At 36.6% G+C, this 27560-nt stretch overlaps 1 protein-coding gene across 15 annotated transcripts in view; it reads right to left on the reverse strand.

Moving 5' to 3' along the window:
- Window positions 1-27560, reverse strand: part of LOC149808453 (uncharacterized) — a 112999-nt gene that overhangs the window by 61858 nt on the left and 23581 nt on the right. For 6 of the 15 annotated variants that reach the window (XM_089977521.1, XM_089977484.1, XM_089977456.1 and 3 more), the window contains exon 2: window positions 320-470. The exons of the other annotated variants lie outside the window; for them this stretch is intronic. In XM_089977521.1, the coding sequence (XP_089833647.1) occupies window positions 320-352 (33 nt within the window). In that variant the 5' untranslated portion in view covers window positions 353-470. The remainder of the gene's footprint in view (window positions 1-319; window positions 471-27560) is intronic. 15 annotated transcript variants of the gene reach the window in all.

Below are 27560 nucleotides of genomic sequence, written 5' to 3' on the forward strand. Positions count from 1 at the left end.
TAGCTTCTCGTGGGTCGATGGTTCTTCCCGGGGTTCTGCCAGGTTCTTCCTCCACCATTAATACTGGCCGCCATGCATAGCCTATCGTGTGCTCAAAATGGTGTTAAACCCAACAATAATAATGAAAATGTTTTCCCAAGGTCTGACATTTTAGATCTTAGGTTTCCTTTCATGTGACTTTTCAACAAAACAGCTAAATTAGCCTCATTTGAAATCAGACAATATAATAGATAGAATTACATTCGTATTATTGGTATCCTTTTGCTTTGCTTAGTCATAGTCACTTGATAGCGCGTTTATCTTAAAACAGATATCTTACTGCTTGCTGCTGCTGCCTAAAGGTCAGGACCATGACCTTTCTTTCCTGCTGTTATGCCTATTCCCACCGTAAACGCATGTTATTTCACTCATGGAATATACTGATGTCGAGATTCTTTCATCACCGGCTCTAGACCACGAAATAATAGCTTCTGAAAAATAGTTAAAACGAACAACACTAAAGTGTGTGTATGTATGTATGTATGTATGTATGTATGTATGTACATTTCTGCGATCGAACTTTGTGCTCCATTAATTATGAATTGCATTATCATCTGTAATTTTTGCTTTGCTATGCATAAAATCAATGTTTGTGCACAAGTTCCAAACAGGATAAGCTTCCAATGAAGTCATGATCATGCGTATCGTTAGATTTCATGTTCCTATATAATTTCAAAATTGACTAATTTATCAGTGTGTTCTGGATTTGTATTTGAAAAATCATGTTACATACTGTAGGTCTTTTCAATAAATCTGTATGATGCATTCAACACTGATTTTATATGATGCAATCAACACAGATTTAATATTTTCTTTAACACTCTTAGATTCCAATCATTTGAAATAATAATGTAAAGATCAGAGATACCCATATTATAATAACAATCATCAAGTGATAGAGAATAGAAGATCTTGAAATCCAGCACAAAATGAACTTACACCAACGGTTTAAATAACTGACACTCTACAATTGCTTGAATAATAGCATGCTAACATTCAAATAGAATAATGGTAAGACCACATTATCGGAAATGAAAACAAACGTGTTGCATTTATTTGACCAATATTTCAAAGCAAATATCACGAAAAAACAATTTCTGCAATGCAGTATATTTTATACTAGTTGAGAGAATTGTCATCACGTATTGCACAACTATATGGAAAAAAAACGACAATAGCACATCACAAACTTGGTGCGGGACCTTTCAAATAACTTAACTCTAATAGCTGAGTAATTCTGACTGTACTAGTAACTTTGAATGTTTTTACTTCTTTCTTACTAAGCTAGTACGTTTTCTTGATTTTCACAGCACCATAAAGTTCAACTTTTATGTTGTCCTTCCCGTACATGTTTTACCCATCTTTCTGGGCTAGTGAATATAAAGTTTATAAACTTTGTGGAGTAGATTCCTAATGTATGGACTGCTTTGTTCGAAAATCAACGATAGATTATAAAAATCCAATTGAAAGCTACCACGACAAAAATATGCACACCTCTATGTGCTCTAAATGTATGTGTTTGGCAGCTTCCTCTTTGATAGTGAATGTCATTCAATAACTGCAAAGTACAATTTCTAAAATTATATTAGATTATTTGTAAAAGAATATAAATATATACAGCTTTGGGATTTTTAAAATTTTATTTCCGCAGCATAACCTATGACAATATATATATATATATATATATATATATATATATATATATATATATATATATATATATATAGTTACATATATCTTATTTAATTCATATTTATTTTAATTTAATTGTTTGTCAGTTTTAAAATTTTTATTCTATTATAAGCTATTATCATGTAAATTTATTCACTAGAGATGATATTTTTCCAGAAAGTTGGTTGACTTGAATCATTCTTTTTGCCAACACCCAGGGGTTGATCTAATTCCTGACATTGTTTCAGGATTTGTAGGAATCTTTGTAAACAAGTTATATTTGATTTTAAAATGAGTGGTTTTCGTCAGGGTCATTTTTGGTGTACGTGACTTAAACACGATCACGTGACCCCCTTTCGATTTCGCATTTCCGGTTTTCTCATTACTGCGCATTTGTAAGTTTTAATAGAGATGCGTAGAGGAAGATTTCTCAGTTTTGGGCTTTTTATACTGATATCCGTTATTTTGTTGTAGCCAGATTTTGAGAAATACTGTTCTTCAGTTTAGTTGGATTTCAGAAAGATTTATTTTGTTTTTTTCTCGAGAAATATTTTGAGGAGACCTCACACAGAAATTTTGGAAAAACATTGCTTACAAATTTAATTTGGATTTCCATCACCGGAGTGCCAATATTTGTATTTCTACTAGGAACTGTAGATAAACACGGTACTGACTACAGTATACGTCATCGACATCAATTCTTGGATTTTCCATCAGGATTCGAACTTAAAATTATTAGAACATATATTTTTATGACTTTTGCAATTTAATTCATGGATTATGCTTAGATTATTTTGGTTTTTTTCTTGAAACCGTAAGTTCTTTTCCTTTTTTCATTTTTACAGACTTTTTTTCAGGGAAATAAATTACTTGTTAAATTTTAAAAAGCTTGTTGATATCACTTTTTCTGTGTTCCTATTCATTCGACCCTAAACACAGAACATATAAATTGGAGGCTCGTCCGGGATGATTTTGAATTTTGGATAGAATATTTCAGAACACATTGTTTTTTGAATTTTGAATTCCTCTAGTTTTTGAAAACTTAGTGAAATCGGCAAGATGTTGTATAAATGTCATCAAAAATATAATTTTTTCTTTCAAATCCTACCCAGGAACAATTAGATCTTTATTTTGAAAAAATGGATTGATATAACTTGCCAAAAGATACGATCTTTCTGAGGTAAAGGCTTTCTTAACGAAACAGGAAATAAGAAATATTTAGGTTGAATATTTGGTAAAAAGGAATGTTTTGGATAAAAGTGCTTTGGTTTCAGTCAGTAAGTCTGTTTGAGCCTGACACACAAATGAAGGAATTAAAATTAAAATACAAGATGGAATTGGAGTTGAGGAAGCTGCAGCTTCAAAAGAATAAAGAAGAAAACCAAATGCAAATGCAGTTGCAGTTGGGAAAAGAAAAAGAACAAACAAAATTGGGTAATGAGAAATAACTAATGAAATTGGAGAAAGAGAAAGAACAAATCAAATTGGGGAAAAAAGAACAAATGCAATTACAAAAAAACAAAACAAATACAGTTACAATTTGAGAAAGAGAAGAGAGAGAGAGACAGAAAACAGAGAAAGAAAAACAAACACAGTTACAAGCGGAAGAAAGAAAGACAGAAAGACAAATGGAATTACAAAAGGAACAAATGCATTTAAAATATGTTGCCATTTTGCTTAAAAATAGACTGGTACACTACCTAACTAGCTTATCAATATAATAATCTGTGATGAAAAGTTCATAGTTGAAGAAACCCATCTGTTTTCTTGTAAATGGCTCATATACAATAGCTATAAATAGCAAATAATGAAAGTACTCTTACGCAACAGTCATCTTTTTAAGAATATTTCAAATATATGCGAATGAAATTAAAGAAATGATAATAAAATAATAAAAATAACTTTATATTGCTTTAGTTTTATTTTCTAATGCATAAAAATGCGTAACCCATATACAGGCGAGCATAATACGCTATTATTGTGAAAAAAGTGTAATGATTATGCAAAACGCTTAATGGTTGGCATGCATGGATATTGGAAGAAATCTTTTGGTGAAAACTATATGTGGACATCAGCATCAATTTTTCTGTAGTAGTGAAAACAGTATTTCCCAAGTTGACACTTTGGTTGTCATATTGATATCATACTGGCATAATTTACATTCAGGCCTAATTGTATTAAATATGATGTCTGAGGATGAGAAACCCCATAACAGCTTCCATTTAGGAGACGTAGGGATACGATTATCAGGATGCCTGTCATAATGGTGATATTTGAAGCCAGATTGGTACATTTTCAATAAGGACAAATATATATAATTAATCTTGTGAAAAAAAACACCAAGGAAAAATGACTTTCTATTTATGGAGAAGTCGTGATAACAAGATGTGGATAACAGATATGCACCATTTTCATTTAGCCCCAATGCACAAAATGACTTTAGGTTAATACCAAATGTTTGCATGACTTTTCATCAAGGAGTAATAAGGACACAAATATATGTTCAAGCTGGTCACTGTAGTAGGCATAATGAATGTCAGATCTTGACAATTTTCTTAAAAAACTAGGTAGACACTAAATCAATTCCTTTTGTGGAAATACCAGGTTGATATGATTAAATATGGGTCGTGTTGTAGCTAAATTGGATGTCAGTTTGACATATTTTTGATTCATCATACAATGTTCTATAGTATAAATTCCATTGCGATATTCAGATGTAGCAATAATAAAAAAACGGAACTGTCTTCGTTCAGTTAGGATCCCCTAGAAACCATACGAGTTCTTTTGGTGAAAATCTGATGTCAAATTGTTTTCATGAGTAGGAATAAGATTTTCAAAATTAATGCCACCTGGTGAGAAAACCATAATGATATGACCATCCAATCTAGATACGTTGCGACAAGATTTTCTAGATGGTCACCGTGGTGGCCATATTGGATGTCTTTACAGGATCATTTTCGTTTATTACCAACCAGACTTTGCGATGACTGCATGTAATGTTTCATGGCTATCCACGTTTAGGAATCATGTTGACATCCTTGTGCTTTACAGACAGACAGAAGATAACAAACCATCCCGTTAGTTCTCCTGATCTACGGCTAGTAGAGCTAAAATCTAAATACCTCTATAAGTTCTATAAATATATACAAACTACTTAGTATAGATACAAATATTTCATCTCTTCATGTGATTAGATTAATTTTGTTATTTTTTTAGTTTCCAACATAAATTTAAATGACTTCCAGGATACACATCTGAAAAGTTACAGAAATATTAATATGGTTGCGCTAAAAATTCATTCCCCACTGACAAAATTAAAATGAACAGCATAACAAAAATATCCCCCAAAATCCGATTATATGTGTGTCCATGTATGTCTTTATCCACAGCATTTTCATGTTCGCCATACATATTAAGTAACGACTTACGTCTTCATCATCATCGGACCCACCTTTAATTGCTCAGATTATGTCAACACCGAAACCTTTGCTTCTGCTGCTGGGCACATGATTGCAGTGATGGTGTCGTAATTACTTTCAAGATGGATAAACTCTGACAAAACAAGTTTTAGATCCATTTCCAGTGAATCTTTTTGCGAACTCACTGAAAAATGTCTGTAACAAAATTGATTCAAGACTGCAACCAAATTCACAAAAATCTCTTATATCAATAGAAGCTAAATATATGTCAAATGCAGTGCTAAGCTAAATCCCCCCCCCCCCGTGTCTCTCTCTCTCTGTGAGATCATTTTTGTGTATTATAATTAAGAGGATAAATAAATAAAAAAGATTATGTCATGCAATGAAAATAAAATTTCTCTCGCCAATTTCAGTTATTTCAAATGCGAATTTGTGTAATGTCACTAATTTCTTAGCTTCTTGTGATATCCAAAGGTTTTGCACAAGTATGTTTTGGCAGCTAAAGAAAAATGATTTGGCGGTTTGCATAGTATACTGTGATCAACAGTTTGAATGACAGTTTTAAAGCCTTATTTAAGCTTATGAATTCTGTACAAGTGATAAGCGAGATCCATGAATATTTATGAGGTAATCTTGTATGTGACTGGCTGAGATTGTTACCATTCTGGGAACCATACCTTTCACTGGAATTAGAATAACTGGTGTATATTGTCAAGATCTGCAGCGTTTATAAACTAAGGTCCGCGCATTAGTAGATTCGTTTATTAGATTTCGCTTGTGGCCACCCTTGAAGCCATTGTTATTACATGTTTGGTTTATTATCACTAAGGTCTGAATGACTTTGGTCATGAAAAAGAGACTCCCACTGCATATAGAAAGAGACTCCCACTGCACATAAAATCTGCCTGTATGTTTTGAAATAACAAATGAGGATACCATACATTACGCAAAATCAATTTGATAGAATGTTTTGGCGATAGTTTACATTGAATTTGTTCTCATAATGCTACATAAACTTGCTTGGTGAAACTGTTACACAAGCCAGATGAGAGATAATAAGCATACTTGAGCCTTTTGTTAAATCTGTATTGGCTTTATTGGCATATGCCATCTTAATAGCAAACACGAAGGTAGTAAACTTACTTTTTTGTTAGGCTTGTATTCACCAGCTTTTTGCAACATTAAGTGGGTGATTTTTTTAGATCATGAAATATGTTGATTTTTGCTGGGTTTTCTTTGCTTTCTTCCCTATTATAAGTTGTCTGATGTAACCTCAATATGTTATGTTCAAGTGTTTGAATTGAAATGATAATTTTTTTAAACACATATTCATTGCAGGTACATTATTCCTTTTAAGCTACTTATAAACGATGTAAAATTATCATATTATGGTAATAACGGAGTAGAAATTTTTTTCTTTCTCATACTAATCTATCCATAAATATTAGAAAACAGCAAAGTCTAGATAGCTTATATGAAAGTGCCTTGTCCATAAATCTGTATTTGCTACTTGTCTGGGTCATTGTGGTCTCTTTGCACAGTCCGTAATTTTATCTCTCCTGTGCAACATACAGAATATATTAGTTGTATAGTATCCCTGGTATCAGAAGTAAGTTCCACAGGCAAGATAAGAATTTTGTTTTCCTCCCATCCAATCGAAATTTACGCTTTTAAGTCTTAGTGAACCCTGGACAATCTTATAATTGTAGGATGCTGAACCTTTAGAAGCTAGAATAGATTATTGATCAACATTTTTACAATTATTACTTTGCTTTAAGGTTATGCTGAAATTTTGTGGCCTGGATTAATAGCTGCAGTTGTGGATAATTCTTCCAGGGAACTAGGTCAAGGTGTGCCTTGCATCAGACAAAACCTCACCAGAATATGACCATAATGACCTATTTTTCTTCGTTAACCCATGCATTATAGTTGCATGGCGTAACATGAGTTGCTCACATGCTATGTTCATGTTACTGAATTGGAAACTGTGTTATCAAATTATTAAAAAGTAATGCAGGGGAGAGTAAGTCACATTCACAGTCAATTAAAAACCTATTTGTTGTTTACATGTTAGCTTGTGTGATAGTTTTAAAAACTCTGGAAAAATATATGGGAGTTTTGTATCTAACTAGTGACATTATTTTAGCTTCTATTGATATAAGAGATTTTTGTGAATTTGGTTGCAGTCTTGAATCAATTTTGTTACAGACATTTTTCAGTGAGTTCGCAACAAAATTCACTGGAAATGGATCTAAAACTTGTTTTGTCAGAGTTTATCCATCTTGAAAGTAATCACAACAACATCACTGCGATGATGTGCCCAGCAGCAGAAGCAAAGGTTTCGGTGTTGACATAATCTGAGCAATTAAAGGTGGGTCCGATGATGATGAAGACGTAAGTCATTACTTAATATGTATGGCGAACATGAAAATGCTGTGGACAAAAACATACATGGACACACATATAATCGGATTTTGGGGGATAATTTTGTTATGCTGTTCATTTTAATTTTGTCAGTGGGGAATGAATTTTCAGCGCAACCATATTAATATTTCTGCAACTTTTCAGATGTGTATCGTGGAGACTAAAAAAATACCAAAATTAATCTATACACAAGAAGAGATGAATTCTTTGTATTTATACTAAGTAGTTTGTATATATTTATAGTACTTATAGAGGTATTTAGATTTTAGCTCTACTAGACATAGACCAGGAGAGCTAACGAGAGGGTCTGTTATCTTCTGTCTGTCTGTAAAGCACAAGGTTGTCAACATAATTCCTAAACTTGGATAGCTATGGAACATTACATGCAGTCATCCCAAAGTCTGGTTGGTCCTAAATGAAAATGGTACTGTAAAGACATCCAATATGGCCACCATGGTGACCATCTAGAAAATCTTGTCGCAACGTATCTAGATTGGATGGTCATATCATTATGGTTTTTTTCACTACAAAACCTGTCCTGAATGAAAATCATTCATGTCTGATATCCCAGGTGGCATTAATATTGAAAATCATATTCCTACTCATGAAAACAATTTGACATCAGGTTTTCACCAAAAGAACTCGTATGGTTTCTAGCTGGTCCTGACTGAACGAAGACAGTTCCGTTTCTTTTTATTGCTACTTCTGAATATCGCCATAGAATTTTTACTATAGGACAGTGTATGATGTTGACTTGGCCCTGAATCAATAATGTGTCAAACTGACAAACAATTTAGCCACAACACGACCCATCTTTAATCATATCAACATGGTATTTTCACAAAAGGAATTGATTTAGTTTGTTAAGAAAATTGTCAAGATCTGACATCCATTATGCCTACTACAGTGACCAGCTTGAACATATATTTGTGTCCTTATTACTCCTTGATGAAAAGTCATGCAAACATTTGGTATTAACCAAAAGTCATTTTGTGCATTGGGGCTAAATGAAAATGGTGCATATCTGTTATCCACATCTTGTTATCACGACTTCTCCATAAATAGAAAGTCATTTTTCCTTGGTGTTTTTTCAGAAGATTAATTATATATATTTGTCCTTATTGAAAATGTACCAATCTGGCTTCAAATATCACCATTATGACAGCCATCCTGATAATCTTATCCCTACGTCTCCTAAATGGAAGCTGTTATGGGGTTTCTCATCCTCAGACATCATATTTAATATAATTAGGCCTGATTGTAAATTATGCCAGTATGATGTCAATATGACAACCAAAGTGTCAACTTGGGAAATACTGTTTTCACTACTACAGAAAAGTTGATTCTGATGTCCACATATAGTTTTCACCAAAAGATTTCTCACAATATCCATGCATGCCAACCATTAAGCGTTTTGCATAATCATTACACTTTTTTCACAATAATAGCGTATTATGCTCGCCTGTATATGGGTTACGCATTTGTATGCATTAGAAAATAAAACTAAAGCAATATAAAGTTATTTTTATTATTTTATTATCATTTCTTTAATTTCATTCGCATATATTTGAAATATTCTTAAAAAGATGACTGTTGCGTAAGAGTACTTTCATTATTTGCTATTTATAGCTATTGTATATGAGCCATTTACAAGAAAACAGATGGGTTTCTTCAACTATGAACTTTTCATCACAGATTATTATATTGATAAGCTAGTTAGGTAGTGTACCAGTCTATTTTTAAGCAAAATGGCAACATATTTTAAATGCATTTGTTCTTTTTGTAATTCCATTTGTCTTTCTGTCTTTCTTTCTTCCGCTTGTAACTGTGTTTGTTTTTCTTTCTCTGTTTTCTGTCTCTCTCTCTTCTCTTTCTCAAATTGTAACTGTATTTGTTTTTCTTGTAATTGCATTTGTTCTTTTTTCTCCAATTTGATTTGTTCTTTCTCTTTCTCCAGTTTCATTAGTTATATCTCATTACCCAATTTTGTTTGTTCTTTTTCTTTTCCCAACTGCAACTGCATTTGCATTTGGTTTTCTTCTTTATTCTTTTGAAGCTGCAGCTTCCTCAACTCCAATTCCATCTTGTATTTTAATTTTAATTCCTTCATTTGTGTGTCAGGCTCAAACAGACTTACTGACTGAAACCAAAGCACTTTTATCCAAAACATTCTTTTTTTACCAAATATTGAACCTAAATATTTCTTATTTCCTGTTTCGTTAAGAAAGCCTTTACCTCAGAAGGATCGTATCTTTTGGCAAGTTAAATCAATCCATTTTTTCAAAATAAAGATCTAATTGTTCCTGGGTAGGATTTGAAAGAAAAAATTATATTTTTGATGACATTTATACAACATCTTGCCGATTTCACTAAGTTTTCAAAAACTAGAGGAATTCAAAATTCAAAAAACAATGTGTTCTGAAATATTCTATCCAAAATTCAAAACCATCCCGGACGAGCCTCCAATTTATATGTTATGTGTTTAGGGTCGAATGAATAGGAACACAGAAAAAGTGATATCAACAAGCTTTTTAAAATTTAACAAGTAATTTATTTCCCTGATAAAAAGTCTGTAAAAATGAAAAAGGAAAAGAACTTACGGTTTCAAGAAAAAAACCAAAATGATCTAAGCATAATCCATGAATTAAAGTGCAAAAGTCATAAAAATATATGTTCTAATAATTTTAAGTTCGAATCCTGATGGAAAATCCAAGAATTGATGACAATGACGTATACTGTAGTCAGTACCGTGTTTATCTACAGTTCCTACTAGAAATACAAATATTGGCACTCCGGTGATGGAAATCCAAATTAAATTTGTAAGCAATGTCTTTCCAAAATTTCTGTGTAAGGTCTCCTCAAAATATTTCCCGAGAAAAAAAGAATAAATCTTTTTGAAATCCGACTGAAATGAAGAACAGTATTTCTCAAAATCTGGCTACAATAAAATAACGGATATCAGTATAAAAAGCCCAAAACCGAGAAATCTTCCTCTACGCATCTCTATTAAAACTTACAAATGCGCAGTAATGAGAAAACCGGAAATGCGAAATCGAAAGGGGGTCACGTGATCGTGTTTAAGTCACGTACACCAAAAATGACCCTGACGAAAACCACTCATTTTAAAATAAAATATAACTTGTTTACAAAGATTCCTACAAATCCTGAAACAATGTCAGGAATTAGATCAACCCCTGGGTGTTTGCAAAAAAAATGATTCAAGTCAACCAATTTTCTGGAAAAATATCATCTCTAGTGAATAAATTTACATGATAATAGTTTATAATAGAATAAAAATTTTAAAACTGAAAAACAATTAAATTAAAATAAATATGAATTGAATAAGATATATGTAACAATATATATATATATATATATATATATATATATATATATATATATATATATATATATATATATATATATATATATATATATTTGTCATAGGTTATGCTGCGGAAATAAAATTTTAAAAATCCCAAAGCTGTATATATTTATATTCTCTTACAAATAATCTAATATAATTTTAGAAATTATACTTTGCAGTTATTGAATGACATTCACTATCAAAGAGTAAGCTGCCAAACACATACATTTAGAGCACATAGAGGTGTGCATATTTTTGTCGTGGTAGCTTTCAATTGGATGGTTATAATCTATCGTTGATTTTCAAAAAAAACAGTCCATACATTAGGAATCTACTCCACAAAGTTTAGAAACTGTATATTCACTAGCCCAGAAAGATGGGTAAAACATGTACGGGAAGGACAACATAAAAGTTGAACTTGATGGTGCTATGAAAATCAAGAAAACGTACTAGCTTAGTAAGAAAGAAGTAAAAACATTCAAAGTTACTAGCACAGTCAGAATTACTCAGCTATTAGAGTTAATTTATTTGAAAGGTCCCGCACCAAGTTTGTAATGTGCTATTTTCGTTTTTTTTTCCATATAGTTGTGCAATACGTGATGACAATTCTCTCAACTAGTATAAAATATACTGCATTGCAGAAATTGTTTTTTCGTGATATTTGCTTTGAAATATTGGTCAAATAAATGCAACACGTTTGTTTTCATTTCCGATAATGTGGTCTTACCATTATTCTATTTGAATGTTAGCATGCTATTATTCAAGCAATTGTAGAGTGTCAGTTATTTAAACCGTTGGTGTAAGTTCATTTTGTGCTGGATTTCAAGATCTTCTATTCTCTATCGCTTGATGATTGTTATTATAATATGGGTATCTCTGATCTTTGCATTATTATTCCAAATGATTGGAATCTAAGAGTGTTGAAGAAAATATTAAATCTGTGTTGATTGCATCATATAAAATCAGTGTTGAATGCATCACACAGATTTATTGAAAAGACCTACAGTATGTAACATGATTTTTCAAATACAAATCCAGAACACACTGATAAATTAGTCAATTTTGAAATTATATAGGAACATGAAAAATCTAACGATACGCATGATCATGACTTCATTGGAAGCTTATCTTGTTTGGAACTTGTGCACAAACATTGATTTTATGCATAGCAAAGCAAAAATTACAGATGATAATACAATTCATAATAAATGGAGCACAAAGTTCGATCGCGGAAACGTACATACATACATACATACATACATACATACACACACTTTAGTGTTGTTCGTTTTAACTATTTTTCAGAAGCTATTATTTCGTGGTCTAGAGCCGGTGATGAAAGAAACTCGACATCAGTATATTCCATGAGTGAAATAACATGCGTTTACGGTGGGAATAGGCATAACAGCAGGAAAGAAAGGTCATGGTCCTGACCTTTAGGCAGCAGCAGCAAGCAGTAAGATATCTGTTTTAAGATAAACGCACTATCAAGTGACTATGACTAAGCAAAGCAAAAGGATACCAATAATACGAATCTAATTCTATCTATTATATTGTCTGCTTTCAAATGAGGCTAAATTTAGCTGTTTTGTTGAAAAGTCGCATGAAAGGAAAACTAAGATCTAAAATGTCAGACCTTGGGAAAACATTTTCATTATTATTGTTGGGTTTAACACCATTTTGAGCACACGATAGGCTATGCATGGCGGCCAGTATTAATGGTGGAGGAAGAACCTGGGAGAACCCCGGGAAGAACCATTGACCCACGAGAAGCTACTGGCAGGCTTTCTCACATACTCACATTTGCAGTATCCTAGACTCGAACCCACGCAGACAGAGATGAGATGGCAGTGATCCGCCAGTCGGGGCATCCCATTCATTATTAAGACGAGCACATGATATATATCCTATCAAAGAACGGATATAGATAAGGATTCCGTCTATCACTCCGTCAATAAGAACTGTAAATAAAACATAACTGTTCTACAAATAGAGCAAAATGGGCTGTTGGGACAAACACGAACGACAAGAATCCTCAATTGTCCTAAATCAGATTCATAGCTGAGTTATTTCCATATTAACGTCAAGGTATTATTTGGCAATGCATTAGCTGCAAATGCAAGACGCTATTGAATTTCTGTTAAATATAATAAATATGCCTCCTCCGTCACAGAATCCAGATACGCATAAGATTTTACAGCAACATTTCTCAGTAACAATTGATGTAAATTTTGACTTTGTTGATAATGTGGATACGGTAAATATGCTGGTTCCTGGATTCTATGCACTCTCTTCAACATATAGAGATTTACTTTCCACCACATACCTCCAAACGCAAGCTTTTGCCACAGCCTAGCAATATTTTGTATCATGGTACACATCTGCTGGTAATGCAATTGTGGCGATTATGATGGTTGTTTTGATGGGGGCTACATATGGTACATTTTTCCGGATGCGGAGAGTTCGACACGAATGCACAATAGTTTATTGCATACCGTGTATGAAACGCTTTTCAACAAAAAGAGTCAATTGGATTAATTCAATCACATCCACAGAGACTGTGAATTGTTGATAAAAATGGATTATTTAGAATGTTATCGTGTCCATAAAAGTTTAATTATTATTATGTTTGTGAACTTTTCACATTAGATGGGAGACACTATGCAAAATAATACATATGTTTTAGTGAGAGTGCACACTCTTAAGCGGCACAAATAAAATTTCATGCATTTTATCCAGGTAGCTGTTTCTACACAGTCACTTACCGCCAAAAATGACCAATGCTTTCGGCAAATCAGATTACCTGACGAAGATGAAAATATCAAACTAACAGATTCCGAACATAATGATGTAGTTCCATTCACTTGTTTGCATTATAATGCGGTGATCTGAAACGGAGGTTAATTTAAATATTATTTTTCTAAAATGCCACACTGGGGGAAAATATATTGGTGACTGTAGTTAGTGCATGATCTTTTTGTCACTCAACATCCGGATAGAGATCATTTTACCTAAATTGGAATTAGTTTAAAGCATTCCGTCAACAGTAGTCAACAGAAAGAGAACTGCTGAGATAAAACTATCTCGAATGTCATTTGTCCTACAGACACTTAAGATTTTAGTAATTTGCCTAACGTGGTTCGATTCTCTTTGACAGTTAGCTGCATATACATAATTTCATCGAAAGACCCGACAATTTGACAGACAAGTGAGTTGGGGTTCTACCGTAACCAAACCAAGAGCACACAGTTTTACTATATCATGTGGTAGTAAAGTGGCATTTAGTCGGTATACGTATTTTAATCAAATTTCAATTCTTTTCATTTACTATTCAAAGTTAAAGATCCGCACACAATGATAATTGCGGACTATGTGTGCAATTTCTCCTCTTTCAGGTATCATCACCTTTTATAAGACGAATTGCATTACCTGACGAAAACGATTATATGAAACTAATGGATCCTAAGCATAAAGATATAGTTCCATTCGCCTATTGTCATTAAAATGAGGTGATCTGACATGCACGTTAAACTAAATATTTGTTTTCTATACTGGCAGATTGTCGGGAAAAATATGTTTGTAATTACAGTGAGTACATGTTCTTTATGTCACCTAAAAAGAACACCTAAATACGGGTAATTATCCAGGAAAATCAAATTAGTTTCAAGAATTCCGTCTTTTGAACTCTTTCTTCTTTTGATTTGTTATGTATTCTTTATGTCTGGATATTTATGATAGTGGATGGGGCTACATATAGAGCATTTTCTCGTTCTTTTTCCTTATGTCCTTATAAAATTAATATCACCTACCTCCCTCCAGTATCGCGTATTCAGGTCATCTACTTCCAACACTGTCACTAAGTTTCCGCCCGATTGAGGTCATCCACTTGCAACACTGTTAATACGTTCCCTCCCGATAGAGCTCATCCACTCGTAATACTGTTACCCAGTAGCTGATCGATTGAGGTCAGTCACATGTAACATTGTTGCCATTTTCCCCGTGTTATGTACCGTGACGTCACCCATGTTCAATTCCCCTTGTCCATATACTGCCCCAACATATTAAATAACCCTGGTCCCTAGACAGGTCCACAATGTTAAATTCTCATGGTCCTTATTTCGCCCCTCTCCCAAACTACTTAGGTCAGTGGCCTGTTACGCAATGGCTAACTGTTATGCAATGGCTAACTGACTATCATCTGTCTAGACTGATTTCCAGGTCTACTGTCAAAATTGTCAAGAGCTATTATTTTATAAAATACAAATAATACCTTTATGGTTAAGTGTCTGTCTAATTTCAGAAGGCCAGGTTTTTGTTATATTTGACGGCATTTTGCAGATACGACAATAAGAAACATGGGACCCACGTTTCAGAGATATCTTTCAAAGACCCCAGTTTGAAATTAAAATATGTGTGTGTGTGTGTGAAATAAACATTAAATGGTAAAAACATTATTATAAAGGATTTTACCATTTCACTTGGCCCTAAAACGGAATTCTGAAATGAAATAAAAGAATGAAGAGTCTCCGAGGCAGGCATCGCCAGGTAAATCTATACCGCGTATACCAGTTTCTGACAGATAAGAACCGTGACATTGATCTCTAGACAGGAAAATATATATATTTATGTGCGTTTGACTGTGTATGTATATTCGTTTCATTATATTGAAAGACGCCTGTTTTGAAGTTGTCTTTGTGAATCGATTGCTTGTTAAATTGCTCACTTTCATTTATGCTTATATGGACAACACTGTACAGACCTGTCCAAATCTCTGTTGCAGTTCCACAAGCAATTACTAATTTTTCTGTAACAGGTTCAAACAATTTTTTAAAAAAAATAATCAATTTAAAAGTACACAACTGTTTCACTCCAGTTCTAAAAAGAAACTCTTGAAATTGAGTACACCGGTAAAGAATAACGTATTTTAGAAACAAGCACTGCATTTTCAACCAGAACGTAATTAATGTATTGATTCCACAGGAATAACTCTCTTCCAGATCAATAGATACAATGTGAACATATACTATAATATTAATATTAATGTCCTTCTTTGTAGATAGTGCTTGTTAGTTGGGTTGTTATTCTTCTCTTTTAACGGAGCCTTGAACAAATTATTGGCCATACCATCCACTGCACATTTAACAATAGTAGACAGCCACCTATGGACAGCATGGTTGGGAATCGAGTCTGACTTGTCTCACTGCGTATACATTCTAACAAACGCTGTGTGTGTATATGTCTCTGTGTGTGTTTGCGTGTATGATGTGCTTGATTTGGATTTTTCACTTAGCTTTAACAATTTTTCACTCATATCGCTACGACGTCTGCAGTGTGATAGTTTATAGTGATGTCTAGTGCTGGGGCATCATGCCGCAGAATGTAGTCAAATTATCCTGACACCAGGCTGATCAGTCTTAACACTAATCTCTTAATGCTGAGCGTCAAGTGATGCAGCTTTTAGTACCATTCTTTTAAGTCTTTGGTATGACTCGGCCGGGGTTCGAACCGGCGATATTCCGCATCCGAGGCGGACGCTATAACCATTAGACCACCGGATATGTCTGTATGTTAGATAAGATTATAGTAATTATTTATATAGGTATGCTCCGGTCTGGCAGGTTCATTGAGGATAATAGGTACGTAAACGCATTTGCCCAAGGACATACCACCGTAGCCGACTCGATCTGATCCAATGATAGGATTCAAACCAGGAGTCTTTTGGTCGCGAATCCGGCTCTCAAGATTTTAACTGATTAAAATGCATCTCTTGTCTTTTAGGCAAGTGTTTTATAAACAAATATAGCTTAATCAAAATCCAGATATATTGTTTTGTACTGGGTATGTAACATTTGAAATTCAATGTCAATATGTATGTTCATTTACACGCATGCTTGTATATATGAAGTCATACTTGCTATGTTTGATAGTAAAATAAATGCGGTGATAGTTTCATAAGGACAAAGTGGATTGTCGTTTTCCGTTTATCTTTATCCAAATCGACATGTTTAGTATGATTTATATTATTCTAAAAGTGTATGCAACATGGCGAACATTATCGTATTCATAACGAAACGTTTTGCATCAGGTGTTGACGGTTCCCAGTATTGTCATTGAGCTTTGTTTTCTTCGTGAAAGTATTCAATTTATATCATAGATTCATTATAGTACGAGTGTGTTTAGTTTTATTGTCACTATATGTGTCAAAGCGTTCGAAGGTACTTTAACAGAAAAATAACAACAATGCTTTTTCACCTTCATATAAAACATATGTAAAATCATATAATTTAGTTCAGCTTCATTATAACTGCCATTTAAAGTTCTCCGTGTAAATGGAAATTTTGGGTCAATGCGAATAAGTATCTGCAGTTACATACTATTGGGTGTGTATATGCGTATGAGAGGATGGGGGTGGGGTGCAGCAAACAGTTTTTAGCATAATGCTTATATATCTACATTGCCTCATTAGGAGTTAGTACCCCTTACTAATGTTGTACGAACAGAGTATTCGCATTTTCTTGGGTAATCCTGCGGATCATACCTTGAATATATGCAGACAAACACAACAACATAAAAGTAGGACGAACCGGAGGACGGATGGATCGACAAAGAGCAAATTGACAGTTGGCGATCGGATGGCTAAATAAATTGATGAACACACAAACGTATCGACGAATAAAAGGATGAAGGGACGTATATATTGCTTGGTGATCGTACAAACGGATGGAACCATGCACGGACAAAGAAAAGGTTGGATTGAGAGGAGTAGTGAATGGGGACACTTTACGTATAATGGGAATTAGCATTAAAAACACCCTTGGGACACTTTACGTATAATGGAAATTTAACATGGAGAAAAATCGTGGGACACTTTACGTACAAGGGGAATTAACATGGGAATAAATCGTGGGACACTATACGTACAAGGGGAATTTAACATGGGAATAAATCGTGGGATACTATACGTACAAGGGAAATTTAACATGGGATTTTTTTTTTTTAAAAGTTTTTTTTAAATTTAAATTTAAATTTAAATTTAAAAAAGGGGTAGGCAATTCAAAGACTATCTCTTTTCGAGAAATATGGGGGCCCTGAAAAGGGCCTTTGGGTTTTATGTTAATGTATTCATTAACATAAATGGCACCGCATTGGTCTTCTTCTTGTCCTTAGGCTGCGTCTTACTGTTGGTCCGTACATCAGCACTCTTTTCAGGCATCCTTGTCTTTCGACGTAGATCCTACGTATCCACAGGCTGGTGTTTGTCCTGTGGACAACGGTCCACTTGGATCGGACATACATGAGCAAGTCTGTCCGAAACATCATGGAAGACACAAAGGTGGATGACTCAACTGTAGTCCACATCTTGAAGCGACGAGAACAGGTGAATCAATGCATTGAACGGCGCTTATTTATAGGCGGAGGAAGGATTGAAACGGATTGAGTTCATTTACCAATCCGAACACGCGTTACAGAATTCAGTCAGCTCGCATCCAATCCGAAGAGAGCAGTCTGTGACGTCACGTAGTCAATATAGATTCGCTAGCGCTTGTGTGCAGTCAGTCTATGCGACAGTGATTCAACATGACGGAAACTCAGAAAACGGTCCATTGGGGTGCACCAGCAGGGGAGACTGCCCAAGGGAACTCGGACTTACTTTCAGAAGAGGTGAATTGGGATTTTGTGGATTTTCTCTCCTCGCAAGAATTTGTTCCGGAACCTTCGTTACTTTCTTCATTACCGCAAGTGGAGAATTTTAGACAGAGACAGAAAGAAGAATTGGAGAAATTTATACAACGACAAAAGGAAGCGGAACAGGCTTTTCTCCTACAGCAACAGCAACAAGAAGAAGAAGAGGTAAGAAAAAAACAACAGCAAGAAGAAGTAGCAGCAAAGAAACAAGAGGGTGAAAATCAAACGGTCACGGTACTGTTGGACATTTTAGCGGAGTTAAGAAGTCTGAAACAAATGTATCAGACTTCTTTATCACGACCGAAGAGAATACGACCTTCCCGAGCCAAACATGTCAACCCTGTGACTAAGCCTACCGTACCACCCTTAGTGATTTCAACCCAATCATCATCAACATTACGCAGTCCAGAAGTAGGCCTTGGCCGTGGCAAAGGCTTAAGGCAGTTAAAATTGATTGCTTAAACTCACCCCTACACCATGAAAAAAAGGCCCTTTTCAGGGCCACCCACATTTCTCGAAAAGAAATACAATTTCAATTTGCCAATAACTCAAAAAAACTCACCCATGTTACCCTTATAGTACGTGTCTGTGTATGAGTGCGTGAGTGTAGCTTCTTATTTTAAAATCACAACTCAAAGACACTTACCTTATATCATTCATTTATTCTTTTCTCCATTTTTTTACAATCCAATTCACAATTTATAACACAACACTTTAATAATAAGTTCATTGATTTCTTCTTTTCTCCTTGTTTAGTCTCTCTGTTTTTTGAATTTCTTCACCGTCACACTCTTTTCCTCTTCTTCCTCCTCGCTTTCTTCCCTTCTTCTTTTTTTCTCCTGTTTCTTTTTCTTCACCTGTCTTCTTTCTTCCTCAGAAGAATCCCTCTCTTCCTCTGAAGAATCCCTCTCTTCTTCTGAAGAATTCCTCTTTTCTTCTGACTCCTCTTGTTTCTTTTTTGGGCAATCTGGAGACCAATGTCCTTTTTCTTGACAATAATAACAGGTATCTTCACTTTTGTCTCTTTTAGTCCCTGTTTTTTTTCTTTTTTGACGGTCTGGACACTCTGAAGACCAATGCCCTTTCTTCTGACAGATATAGCAAGTATCTTGACTTTTATCTCTAAAGGAAGGAGAGTAGTCCGTCGGCTGGTCTGAAGAGAATTTTCTAATGACCCCTCGCAAAGCTCTGACGAAACGTTCCATCTGGTCAGTCTCTTCCATCGTTGTGCTCGGCTTGAGAGTGAAATGAATAGTGAAAGGACAAGACACACACCCTTTTATATACGCTGGTCTGCCAGGACTATAAAGTAGTTTATGGTGTTTGAACTTGAGTCATTTGACTTTTTGCTTTCAAGATGAAACGATCCCATTCATTCGAGAAGAAAGAAGAAAGTAAGAGGCAGAAACGTGATCTATCGCCTCGTACCAGGGCTGAAATCTTGGCACAAATTCATGCCAGTGATTTTGAAGAGGACATGAGTGAACCAGAATCCGAACCCTCTAAACCAAGTTCACCACCCTTTGTCAACCCTGAAAAGTACTATCACATTCGAGAGACGGAAAAGCGCTCCTCTAGAAAATTTAGAACCACGGCTTACAAATACACGGTGAAGTTTAAAGATTTCAAGGCTGAAGTGCCGTTAGAGAAAGCAGAAGGGTTCATCACCGAGGTGTGGGATTCTTTGCTCACTGCACTCAAGCGACAATGTCAACCCAAAGAAGACGATCGCTTGAGACTTTCCATACAACACGACGGTTTGAAATCCCCTGTTTGGATCGAGTTTAGCACCCCTGCAGAATTGACTGCTTCCAAAGTCATGGACAAGATTCAACACGTACAACAATCTAATGATCAGTTTGACATCACCGATGGTAAAGCCACACTGGACATGACCCACGTCTCTCCTCCAGTGGTGAAACAAGTGGGTACGAAATCGCAAATCCTCGGGAGTCGTAGGTTTCAAATCGACGAGTAAATAAGCGTGTGGAGTTTGAGTGGCATCGTCGTACGCCTGAGTCAGCCAAGGCGTTCCTAACTGTTTGGCTAAGACTTGCACTTGCGATTTATCTCGAGGGCTTTTAAACAAGACCACGTAATGCGCATTGAGACTGATGGTGCGATGGGCTTTACTTTGTTGAAACAAATTTTGGGTGATGTAAATGACACTGGCATTACGGTGATGCCCTTTGCGCGTGAACCACAATTTAATTTCTTCTTCGTCTTCTCCTAACATGTCGTCGAAAATGACCAAATGGGTTTGACGGGAGTCAGAGACGATGCCGTCGTCTTCTTTAGGAATGCCTTCCACAAACACGATGGAATCGCCTTGACTTTCTCGCAAGAGGCTGTACGCCGATTGCCACTCTTTGTAACACCACACGATCCGTTGAGGTGGCCGATCGATCAAATGATGTTTATGACTTAAGAGTCGTGAGAGAACCGTTTTCGAAAATGGAGTTTCACCGTGACTTTTCCTTTGGTGAATGGAATATTTTGTCCCAGATCTCCTTTTATAGCAATGTTGACCGTGTCCAAATACGACTTACTGACAGGCAAATAGCGAGGAACAATTCTACGCTGACCCAGGTTCCCGTCAAGGCACGTTCTTCCTGGCTGTGCTGACAAGGTTGGTCTTGGTTGCACGTTTCGGCACAAGTACGGCACAAGGGAAACATCAGTTTGCCTTGACAATGGTGAGGTAAGACGGGGTGGTATAGGTTCGTGGGAGGCAAAACTTTGCACTTGATCAAGCCTTCGTATTGTCGAATGTTTTTCAGGTCAATGTGTTCCGTCAGCAATTGCGGGTGCCCTACAGGAAAACGACAATATTTGCACACGTAGGGATACAGCGAACACACGTCCAAGTATTTGATTTCTTCTCCTTTCTCTTCGTCGGCTTGGTACAGCAAACAGGTGGCATTGGTCCTTCCTCCGTACAAACTATCCCTCGGGTTCAGCGGGTCCACGAACTGGTAACTTTCCACGAGGCGTTTAAACTCGGGATCGGTTTTCATACGGTGATCGTACTCGTGTTCCCACATTTCCACCACTTGGTATCCTTGCTGTTCCAACTTTAGGCGCCGCTGACAAGTGTCCTGGTACAAGTCTTCCATGGTTCGTTGCAAAAACTGATTTTTAGTGCCACGGTCAGGGTAACAGACGGGACATCCGTGAAATAAGCAACCGTTAAACTCGTACACGATCTTGGGGTTTTCTAAGTCCCAGCCATCGACCGAATACGTTCCGATGGTCTTTTCGCCCCCTCCGTTGCGAGCATGCTGAATCCACTTGTCTTCCTTGTCGCACAAGTAATGTAACCAACGTAGGGCTTTGACCGAGTATTGACGTTTGACAAAGTGGGTCGTTTGAGGACTGATGACAGCCACGGTCTTTTCAGGCATGAATCGTTGTCGATACACTAAGGAACACGCTTTGGCAATGGTGCAAGCTTCTTTCAAAGGATCGACCCCTCCGTGTTCCATGAACAGTTCTCGAAATTTTCCACAGCAACGCCGTAAAATGTCCACGTCGGAACGACAATACTTTAGCATTTCTTCCTGAAAGTCGAAAGGGTCCGAGGCGTGAGCCTGGTACCAAGCGTAGAAAGCTTCTCGTTGTTCGGTACGCATGTTGTCGGGGTCGTAATAGTGAGCCTCAGGCAAATGGGGTAGAACGGCATGTTGATTGGCTTCCGTATTGAAAAAGTGTGGAAAGTACCCTTTAGCCATTTCTGTCATTCCAAACGTTTTAGGCATTCGACTCAAAGGCATGGCCAAGGAACTCATCGAATCTTTAAACTGCACTTGTCCCACTTGCATGAAAATGATTTTGGCTCCGTTCAAAGTCACTTTAGGACGTTCGGTGCCTTGTTCCGTATAATATCTGAGAAGAAACTGTCCATCGTATCCGGAGAAATTGTGAGCCATCACCGTGGCATGACGATGACAATCTCCGTAACGTTCGATGTCCTCTTGGCTCCACGTCTTGTCGACGGGGTCTAAGGCCCATTGGGCAAAATCGGCTAACGTGTTCGGTCCCCGAAAGATTTTTTCACGCCCTCCGGGAATCTTGCTGCAGTGAGGGCAATGACTGAAGATAGGTTCTTGAATGCACTTCTCGCACGCTCGATGAGCCACGCAGAAATTAGGAATGTGAATGCCAGTTTCTTGCATGCATTCGAAATCGAAAAAGATGAAATTGCCTTTCTTCTTGTGACCGTCCTCTTTCTCAGGTGGGGGTTGGTATTTTTGCACGTAACATTGGTGTTCCAAGTCCACGATGTGGTGACAAATGTGACATTTTTTCTTTCCTCGACATACGTGTGCCTTGACACTATTGGTACGTATGCCTTGTCCACACGCGGGGCACAATCTTAGCAGTTGACAAGCGCATTTCTTCTGTGAACCTTGCGTTTTCAGATGTTGTTGGTAACAGGTAGGGCTGACAAACGTGCGCAGACAAGTGGAACAAGGCACTGGTTCTTCGCTCAGACAGGGTGAAGAGGCCAAACATCCTGTGCATTTCGATCCACAATGCTTGTGTTGCTCTCGATTGTTATAACCATGGTCACATTTCTCACAGTAATAACCGTATTTCAGGAATCCGGTGATACTGGTAATGGTATCGAAATGTTCATCGTGATGATAAAGATGAATGTATTTTCCGTCCTTAAAGTCTTGGCCTCGAAACAACAGAGGTCCGCGTACTTCTTGAGGGTGCACTTTCAAGGTGTAGCGTGGAGCTAGGGTATCTTGCAATTTTTGCATCTCAGGAATGCCACAGAGTGTGTCTTTGGACAGTCCGGTTTGTTGTAACAGGAGTTCTGCTTCGTTTCGTTGCTTGGCTAGATGGGAACGTTGAATAGTGTTCCAGGTTCTTTTCCATTCTACCGTGTCGTTCTTGTCGGCATAGGTTCGTCCCACCACGATGGCACGGGCTAAACACATCTGGTCATGAGAGTTGTTAATTCGGACGAGACTCTTTTTGGTGTTGCGAAGGTCGTCCACCAATAACATCTTTTTGCGTCCTGTCCCTTGAGGAGGAGAGACGTGGGTCATGTCCAGTGTGGCTTTACCATCGGTGATGTCAAACTGATCATTAGATTGTTGTACGTGTTGAATCTTGTCCATGACTTTGGAAGCAGTCAATTCTGCAGGGGTGCTAAACTCGATCCAAACAGGGGATTTCAAACCGTCGTGTTGTATGGAAAGTCTCAAGCGATCGTCTTCTTTGGGTTGACATTGTCGCTTGAGTGCAGTGAGCAAAGAATCCCACACCTCGGTGATGAACCCTTCTGCTTTCTCTAACGGCACTTCAGCCTTGAAATCTTTAAACTTCACCGTGTATTTGTAAGCCGTGGTTCTAAATTTTCTAGAGGAGCGCTTTTCCGTCTCTCGAATGTGATAGTACTTTTCAGGGTTGACAAAGGGTGGTGAACTTGGTTTAGAGGGTTCGGATTCTGGTTCACTCATGTCCTCTTCAAAATCACTGGCATGAATTTGTGCCAAGATTTCAGCCCTGGTACGAGGCGATAGATCACGTTTCTGCCTCTTACTTTCTTCTTTCTTCTCGAATGAATGGGATCGTTTCATCTTGAAAGCAAAAAGTCAAATGACTCAAGTTCAAACACCATAAACTACTTTATAGTCCTGGCAGACCAGCGTATATAAAAGGGTGTGTGTCTTGTCCTTTCACTATTCATTTCACTCTCAAGCCGAGCACAACGATGGAAGAGACTGACCAGATGGAACGTTTCGTCAGAGCTTTGCGAGGGGTCATTAGAAAATTCTCTTCAGACCAGCCGACGGACTACTCTCCTTCCTTTAGAGATAAAAGTCAAGATACTTGCTATATCTGTCAGAAGAAAGGGCATTGGTCTTCAGAGTGTCCAGACCGTCAAAAAAGAAAAAAAACAGGGACTAAAAGAGACAAAAGTGAAGATACCTGTTATTATTGTCAAGAAAAAGGACATTGGTCTCCAGATTGCCCAAAAAAGAAACAAGAGGAGTCAGAAGAAAAGAGGAATTCTTCAGAAGAAGAGAGGGATTCTTCAGAGGAAGAGAGGGATTCTTCTGAGGAAGAAAGAAGACAGGTGAAGAAAAAGAAACAGGAGAAAAAAAGAAGAAGGGAAGAAAGCGAGGAGGAAGAAGAGGAAAAGAGTGTGACGGTGAAGAAATTCAAAAAACAGAGAGACTAAACAAGGAGAAAAGAAGAAATCAATGAACTTATTATTAAAGTGTTGTGTTATAAATTGTGAATTGGATTGTAAAAAAATGGAGAAAAGAATAAATGAATGATATAAGGTAAGTGTCTTTGAGTTGTGATTTTAAAATAAGAAGCTACACTCACGCACTCATACACAGACACGTACTATAAGGGTAACATGGGTGAGTTTTTTTGAGTTATTGGCAAATTGAAATTGTATTTCTTTTCGAGAAATGTGGGTGGCCCTGAAAAGGGCCTTTTTTTCATGGTGTAGGGGTGAGTTTAAGCAATCAATTTTAACTGCCTTAAGCCTTTGCCACGGCCAAGGCCTACTTCTGGACTGCGTAATGTTGATGATGATTGGGTTGAAATCACTAAGGGTGGTACGGTAGGCTTAGTCACAGGGTTGACATGTTTGGCTCGGGAAGGTCGTATTCTCTTCGGTCGTGATAAAGAAGTCTGATACATTTGTTTCAGACTTCTTAACTCCGCTAAAATGTCCAACAGTACCGTGACCGTTTGATTTTCACCCTCTTGTTTCTTTGCTGCTACTTCTTCTTGCTGTTGTTTTTTTCTTACCTCTTCTTCTTCTTGTTGCTGTTGCTGTAGGAGAAAAGCCTGTTCCGCTTCCTTTTGTCGTTGTATAAATTTCTCCAATTCTTCTTTCTGTCTCTGTCTAAAATTCTCCACTTGCGGTAATGAAGAAAGTAACGAAGGTTCCGGAACAAATTCTTGCGAGGAGAGAAAATCCACAAAATCCCAATTCACCTCTTCTGAAAGTAAGTCCGAGTTCCCTTGGGCAGTCTCCCCTGCTGGTGCACCCCAATGGACCGTTTTCTGAGTTTCCGTCATGTTGAATCACTGTCGCATAGACTGACTGCACACAAGCGCTAGCGAATCTATATTGACTACGTGACGTCACAGACTGCTCTCTTCGGATTGGATGCGAGCTGACTGAATTCTGTAACGCGTGTTCGGATTGGTAAATGAACTCAATCCGTTTCAATCCTTCCTCCGCCTATAAATAAGCGCCGTTCAATGCATTGATTCACCTGTTCTCGTCGCTTCAAGATGTGGACTACAGTTGAGTCATCCACCTTTGTGTCTTCCATGATGTTTCGGACAGACTTGCTCATGTATGTCCGATCCAAGTGGACCGTTGTCCACAGGACAAACACCAGCCTGTGGATACGTAGGATCTACGTCGAAAGACAAGGATGCCTGAAAAGAGTGCTGATGTACGGACCAACAGTAAGACGCAGCCTAAGGACAAGAAGAAGACCAATGCGGTGCCATTTATGTTAATGAATACATTAACATAAAACCCAAAGGCCCTTTTCAGGGCCCCCATATTTCTCGAAAAGAGATAGTCTTTGAATTGCCTACCCCTTTTTTAAATTTAAATTTAAATTTAAATTTAAAAAAAACTTTTAAAAAAAAAAAAATCCCATGTTAAATTTCCCTTGTACGTATAGTATCCCACGATTTATTCCCATGTTAAATTCCCCTTGTACGTATAGTGTCCCACGATTTATTCCCATGTTAATTCCCCTTGTACGTAAAGTGTCCCACGATTTTTCTCCATGTTAAATTTCCATTATACGTAAAGTGTCCCAAGGGTGTTTTTAATGCTAATTCCCATTATACGTAAAGTGTCCCCATTCACTACTGAGAGGTAAAACAGACAGAAAAATGCACAGACACGTGAATGAAAGTTTTGGGCATAACATAAAGTTGCTCAATGAATAATTTAACGGGAGTACAGTTTGACTTTCTAATAATGTTATAGCATTCGTTTAAAGTGAGAGACCAGTTTTAACGTCTATCAGGCAAAACATATTCGCATGGATGGAATAGGGCTTAATTAGATATGTGCCATTCATTTATTTCGGATAGAAGAACCATTATGATGTTCAAGAAATGAAATTTGTAAGAGTCGGATAGTGAACACATTATATTAGAAATACATTTCTAATGGTCTTCAGTGTAATACTTCTACTTGTATTTCATTTAAATGTCCATTATTTCTACACATCCGTTTCGCATTATGAGTCCACGTGCTATTTTGTCAGTAAGAAATTAAATGCAGGATAGCAAAATAAATGTAAATATTTTTTAGTCAACTATAGTGTATTAACTGAAGGTTATGAAATGTATGATGGGAACAAAACATGACATCCATCTACATACTAATGGCTGCATCTGAAAATATTAGCAATCTATTTTTATTCCCCCTTTTAAGACTTTTAGGTCTTGAAAGAAAGAGAACCAAAAATGTAAGTTACAATCAACAAACAATTTATTTCCTTAATTTACAAACCGAAAATTCAAAAGAAACTTATAGTATTGTGACTTCAATTCCAAATAATCCCGAATGGCTTATCACAAAGTCCAATAATACAGACTGTTCCACATTAATTCCAATAGCCTTGAATGTCCCAATATACCAGTAGTCGTGAATATAATAGTTTACAAAATAGTCTTAAATGTCCTGATATTTCAGTGATGTTTTTGAATGAATTAACATTAATCCCAAAGTAGTGTTTTAGCCCAAAAGTCAATGAGCACTTTTTAATTTAAAATGAATAATTTATATAACTCTTCTCAAATTATATCTGGAAACAACTGTAACTTTATTTGATTCGCAGAAACTGACCATAAGATAGGAGTAAAACAAATACTTGTTTGCCACTGACTACATACAAATATTTTCACTTGGCCTATGACGCAATGGAATGCTCTGGAAT

Source organism: Sinohyriopsis cumingii, chromosome 1 (genome assembly GCF_028554795.1).
Source record: "Sinohyriopsis cumingii isolate HCF-2022 chromosome 1, ASM2855479v2, whole genome shotgun sequence".
Taxonomy (NCBI): domain Eukaryota; kingdom Metazoa; phylum Mollusca; class Bivalvia; order Unionida; family Unionidae; genus Sinohyriopsis; species Sinohyriopsis cumingii.